This window comes from Ictidomys tridecemlineatus, chromosome 11, assembly GCF_052094955.1.
Source record: "Ictidomys tridecemlineatus isolate mIctTri1 chromosome 11, mIctTri1.hap1, whole genome shotgun sequence".
Taxonomy (NCBI): Eukaryota; Metazoa; Chordata; class Mammalia; order Rodentia; family Sciuridae; genus Ictidomys; species Ictidomys tridecemlineatus.
Genome location: NC_135487.1, coordinates 68,140,114 through 68,146,416, shown reverse-complemented (window position 1 = coordinate 68,146,416; position 6,303 = coordinate 68,140,114). Strand labels below are relative to the sequence as shown.

At 43.1% G+C, this 6,303-nt stretch overlaps 1 protein-coding gene across 2 annotated transcripts in view; it reads left to right on the top strand.

The window, feature by feature from the left end:
- The first annotated feature begins 2,784 nt into the window (after positions 1-2,784).
- The window catches only part of Lpar3 (lysophosphatidic acid receptor 3), a 74,723-nt gene continuing 71,204 nt past the window's right edge, over positions 2,785-6,303 (top strand). Inside the window, exon 1 of one of the 2 annotated variants that reach the window (XM_005334070.3) lies at positions 2,785-3,132. Coding sequence is in view for 1 of the 2 variants with exons in the window: in XM_078026623.1 (XP_077882749.1) it covers positions 3,661-3,681 (21 nt within the window). In the remaining variant the exon portion in view is untranslated. Of the gene's footprint in view, positions 3,133-3,423; positions 3,682-6,303 lie in introns of those variants that run through there. The other variant, XM_078026623.1, reaches the window with a different exon arrangement.

Here is a 6,303-nt window from a genome sequence, read left to right as displayed (position 1 = left end):
CTTAGATGATAGATACAGATCTGGATTGTCCTGGACAAACACATTATGCTTTTAGTAATTTTAATATATATTAAACAAGATTCCCTTCATGGCTTTTATTTTCAAAACCAGCCACTCTATTCTAAAGCATAAAAATAATGCAAAATTCAGAAGTGATAGGATGAATATCTAATATGTGTTTTTATTTCTTCATATGTAAACTTCTGCCATACTTCATGTGGGACATGGTTTGCTCAATCTAAATGAATTTGCATTGATTTTGATTTTTTGTATTTATGGTCTATTTCTATAACTTCCTGCTGTCTTCCACTTGAAGTTACTCAGATGTTGTTGAGAAATACTGCACAGGTGACCTACTTGCTTACACCACCTCTTTTTTCCTTTGGTTTCTATGTAGTTACCTGTTCGATCCATCTTTTTTCAGAACCATATAGTTAACTGTGATTTCAGGTACCACTTAGGTCTCTCACTTCACATTATTCCAGTGTCTCACACCATTCACCTGCTGTAGGCATCCTCATCTATCATTAGTCCATATAAGTGAGTTTCAACAGAGCCTTGGTTCAGATGCTCCCCCAAATAAAGGACAGAAAATCTGTGAATTCCAGCCCACATGACCTCAAGTCCATGCTGAGTCGCTGGGCAGAGGAACATAGCCCTATTTCCATAGATCCAGAGAAGAGGTATCTCTGGAGTCCCATATTGCTTCTGACTGTGGCAGGAGGCAAACTTTTATTTATTTACCTTATAGCATTTGTGCTCTAACATGTAAATGCTGTCTGGCACAGGCTCTCCAAGGTATTCCTTCAGCCATTAGGTTTCTGTTCTCTCCAGCACTACAGAATGTCCTGTTTTCCTCTTATAGAAACAATTTTATGAATCTTTGCGCCTCCAGGAACATAAAAACACAAGGAAGTTGATCAGCAAATGTTTTTTTGGAAAAGTTTTGAAAGACTTTCCAGTTAGTGACCACTATTGGAAAGTAAAGATCTTCAGGCTTCAGGCTTGCCAATTTTGATGTTAATTTTAATGTGTTTTTTTTTCTAATATAAACATTTTGGTAGAGAAATGAGATATCCCAGACACAACTAGGACTGAAAGAAAGTTTGGGTGGCTATTTACTGAGCTTCATGCCAAAAATTGGATTTGGGGCTCACGTCTTTCTTTTAGTTGTCTTTTACCTTTTGCCCATTTTCCCCCCTACTCCTGCTCCCAAGTCTTTATCACTGCACCTGTTTTCCTAAGTCACTTCTTGCCTTCCCCTCACAACTTACCCATATTTGTTAAAACAAACAAACAAACAATAACAACAACAACAAAAAAACCCAAACAATAGTAGCTAGAATGTCTTTCTCCTTTTGCAACAATAGGTCCCCAGACCTATTTCTCTTTTCTCCTTTAGGATTCATGAGTTAAAGGTAGTTGCACCTGACTCTGGAGAATGCCTGTTCTCCTTTGCAGTGTTCAAGTTCAGGAAGTTCCCAAATTGCAACATAATGTGTTTCCAAAGTGCCTTTGTTAGTAAGCTGTTTGTAACTTGGAACAGATTTTCCCAGCAAAAGGCTCTAAGTGGTGTTTACAGTTCCCAGGCCAGCTTACAACTTACTTAACATACTACACATTTGTTGAGTCAAGTATTCACTAAGTACTGGTGGTTGAGAATTTTATGTCCACCAGGTTGCCTTTCAGCACCGTCCTGCTTGAGTTGTGTGGTTTATTTCCCTGATCCTATTCTCATATGTCACACGCAACATTCCTGCTTGTTCTGATAAACATACATATGATCTTTCTTTGGCATTAGTTTCGAAAACTGTCTCTCTCTCTGCACAGTTCATTTGCAAACTACCGCAGCAATTTTCTGAATTCCCAAATGAACAACAATTATTTGCACATGCATCGAATTTTTTTTGCCATGGCCCCATAAAGGAATGAGATCCATGGGTTAAAGAATCTAACATTAATAGAATATTGTCTTCAAAGACAGCAGAATCTCTTTGGAGGTAGGGAGCAGATTGACAGGTTGTTTCCACAGTGTGGTTCTTAGCAGGTACACCAAAGGGCTCAATATCAGTGTTGAATGCACAATGAAGGGAATGGCAAAGGAGTACAGGCACATATCTGGGAACATGCTTTTAGAGTTTCCTGGGTTTGAGGTATGCATAGGAAAGACTTTTTCACCTTAGGGCATTTCCTTCTTGTGAGTTTAGAAGACTCATCTTTAAGCATCTCTGTGACCTTGATTTTGTTTTGTAGGGTCCAGACAGAACAAACCCTTTATGACATCTGTTTTACCAAAGGTGGGTCATTGGAGGTTTTAATGTCAGCTTTGAAAAAACAATGCATCCAGTACTGTTTATCCCAGGAGGCAAGAAGAGAAACTTAAATGTTTTGTTTCCTGCTGTAATAATAATCATTTTAAAAATGCCTAGGATAGGCTCCAGGTCAGATGTACTTCAACGTCCTGGGCTTCTGGTGGTTGCCTGCACCCCTGGGGTAGCTTTGGGGTACAAGTTTAAGAGCATTAGGTCTGGGCCTGGCAGTGAGCCTGCCTCCCACAGGTGGCGGGTGTGGGCTGAGCTTTTTCCCCCGCAGCCACTTCAAACAAATACCTCCCTGGCGAGTAAGGAGAGGGACAGAGGGATTGCGTTTCAATCTGGAGAATCCTTTGAGGTATGGCTCTGTAGAGGGAGTGTTGGTGGTCCTTGGGTGGACTCCCTCCTCTCCTCGTGCCATCCTCCTGGGGATCAAGCCTCAGAAGAAGTTCTTCTGCAGAAGGTTGCAGTCCCCTGGCTCCTGCGGACCCCTCTACGTGCGGGCTACGGCCTTACCCGCGGAGGGCGCTCTCCCGTGGGAACGTTCCGATCACTCCTCAGGGCGGGTCCAGGCGGGGAGGCAGCCTCCTCCATCCCCTCCCTCGCTCAGCCAAACTTTGGTCGGGCTTTGGACGCGTTGCCGCGGCCGCTGGAGAGCAGGAGCTCGGCCGATCGGCCGCCGGTTCCCCCGTCCTCCACTGCTTCTCCGTGCCGGGTCGGAGCCAAGCGCCCGGTCGTCCCGTCGCGCTCGGCCCCGAGGGCATGCGGCAGTCGCAGGGGTCCCCGCTCCGGGGCTTGGAGGTGCGGGAGAGTATCAGCGGTGAGTGCAGCACGGGACAAAGAGAGGGTTCCCAGGGCCATGGGCTGCCTGGGCGCGCGTGGGGACACCGGGCGCAGGGGTCTCCGCCGACCCCAACTCGCAGCTTTTCAGGGTTACCTGCCTTGTAGCCTGGACACCCCGAGTCCACTGCGAATTCCTGGGACAGAATTCTCTTGACGGGTGTGCGACTCAGCGGTGCTCTTTTCCACTCCCCGCACCCCCAGAAGCAAAAAAGCAATCAAGAGGCAAACTAGAGGTTGCTTCGGACTCAGCTGTGGGCTGGTGGGCCAGGCGCTAGGCGCGGAGGCGCGGAGAGCACAGCGCAGGTGGCGCTCCGCCTGGATGCGGCTTTTCCAAACTCTGCCCGATTAAGGTCCTGTGGTTCTTAGGAAACTGAGATTCTTCCCTGGATCCTAGGGAGATAACATTTTCGGCGTCCAGTGATGCCCGATGGGATGGTTTGTCCGTTGAGAAACAGCTTGAACCATTCCAAGGCATCTAACGATTGGGGAAAGTTACTAACTTCTAATGCTATCAGAATTGTGCTGGGTAAGTGAAAGCATGAACCATCCGGGTGGACAGCAGTGCTTTGTTTTGTAGTAATGTTACTTTATTGCTTTCCCTTAGCAAGTTGTAGCTACCCAAAATCTCTTAGAAACTTCACAGGCATGTCATTTGAGAAGTGACTGTGAATACTGGAAACAATTTAGTCTTATTAAGGTAATCATTAAAACAGCCCTTCAAAGCATTTATAGGTCAACTTTTAAACAGTAATTTTCACAACATGTTTTCTCCATAATTTGTTATTGTCACTGCAACTCTTTTCTCCTTCCTTATTTCTTGGTCTTATCTTGGAACGTCACTTTAGAAGAAAAGGGCTGCTCAACTTCTCATGGTTCCTACTTTCCTTACATAAGTAGGAATATGAAGTGAATGAACATCAGTCTCAGACAGGCATTCTCTTCTTTGCAAGTAGGTGATTATTCCATGCATACACGGCATTTCATTAATCATGAACTTTTGTATTCTTAAGGCGAGTTGTTGGGTTTTTCTAGTAGGAACTATATCAATAGTTGCTAGCCCTGTTTCCCATAAGATGTTGGATTCAGGTTGGTATGGTGGTTTGGGTTCAGTGAATAGCCCCCCCCCCAACACACACACTTTTTTTTTTTTTTTGGTCCGGAAGTAATAGAGTTAGAAACACACAATCTTGGCTCCTCGATTGTCTAAACAAATGGGGCCATTCTAAAAAAAAAAAAAAAAAAAAAAAGTCCAGCAAGCAATCTCTGCTAGTGAGGCTTGGATACTCATAAGCTTCCAGAGCTCTCTCTTGTGTCTTGAGACTGTAGACCTAGTGTCATATAGAGACCTGGATGTCTAAACATCTGGACAACACTTGTATTGATTGTCACTACCGTATAACTAGTAAAATAGATCATTTTGGCAAAATTTTTTCTTATTTTACTTGTTGGCTTTAGAATTCAAAGGTTTGAAGCTTTGATTCAGTTATAAATGACACTTTTCTAAATCTGGTCAATGCATTCATCAACTATAATCTCTTTATACCAGATCAGATCTATTTTAGATATCTGGCTGTTTTACAAGATGCTTGATAGAACAGATCTGCATGTATTTCCTATGAATGAAGACTGAAATGAAAACTTTACAATAGGGGATTGTTATTTGTGTATGCTCACCAGAATCTATTTGAGATATACAACATGTTAATTTGTATCTCGTTTTTCCAGAACACCAGTGTAGAGGAACAAATGCACACATAGCAGTGTAGCCAGGCATCAACCAAGGCACACACTCTCAAAGTCAGTTGAACATAGATCTTTAAGACTTGCTGCTGTTTCTTGAAGTTTCCTAACTTCCTGCTGAGGTGCAGTAATCCACCATAAATCAAGCTCAACCTCTTATTTCTTTGGGCTGGGGTAAGGGGAATCACTATAACTCCAGTGGGAATTACTATAACTCAAATTACCCATTAGCCATTCTCCTTGGAGTATACATTAGTTCAAATGCTTTCTGGTCTCTGATTATACCCAGCAGAGTGGTTAAGTCTGATTGCAAGTGTCTAAATGGGCAGAGATCAGGCCCAAGGCATTATTAGTGTGGAATAAAGAGAAGAGCAAGGATTTACTAGCCTTTATTCCAGAAGGGCTTTCTGACCTTGGGAACATTGTTTCACCTCCCTAAGCCTTAATATCCTCATCTGTAAAAATGAAGACTGTATCTACCTTCTAAGATTAAAAAAGAAAGCACTTAACAGGGTCTCAGTATACAGGAAGTACTTCTTGAATGGTGGTGGTCCTCTTTTCCTCCTAGATAAACATGCAAGTATTGACATTTGTGTAAACATGGATGTAAATGTATATTATTCTACTGATTCCCAAGTTGTGGATGTTGGAGAGATGCATGACATACTCTTTGTATGTGCTGTCCCCTTTTCTAACACACCTTTTGCTTCTTCCTTCATCATTCCTCCTGCAGATCCTAAGCCTCCTCCTTCTGGCCTTGTTGATCCTTTGTCCCTTATCCTGGATTTTGTATGTAGGTGAAGGAGTCATCTGGAACTCAGTGCTGGCATTGATGGGATTGATGGTGGTGCAGGTAGGGAGCTGTATGCAGAAGCACGGAGAATTTGTGCTTTTACAGATAATGGACCCAAGACATTTACAGCACAAGAGTCTGGGTTCTAATCCTAGCACCACTTTTATTAACTCTTGTGACCTTCAATGTATTACTTGTCATCCTTGATCAATTTTGTCATTTATGCAATTGGGATAATAATTCCTTTTCTCTTGCCTGCATGGGTTATTGATAGGTCCCATTAAGTCATGTGTCTGAAAGAGCTTTGCACCCTGTGAAGGGCCATATAAATGTTGGAATTAAAAAGCATGACATTAAAATGTGAGGCAACCCAAGCAGGCTCACTCATTGGCTGGAAATGGCAGGATCACATGTGGGTATCTTGTGTGCCAACTAGGCACTACTGTAGTCCATCCACTTCCCTCTCTGCTATCCTCTGAAGTCATACTAGACTTCAAAGGGGAAATTATAACCAGGAGTTGAGAAACTGCTCTGTGGAGAATATAAGATTAATATCAGGAATGAGACTACCCAATGCTATGTGATGGATGCACGGGAAAATGTTCCAAAGAAGCC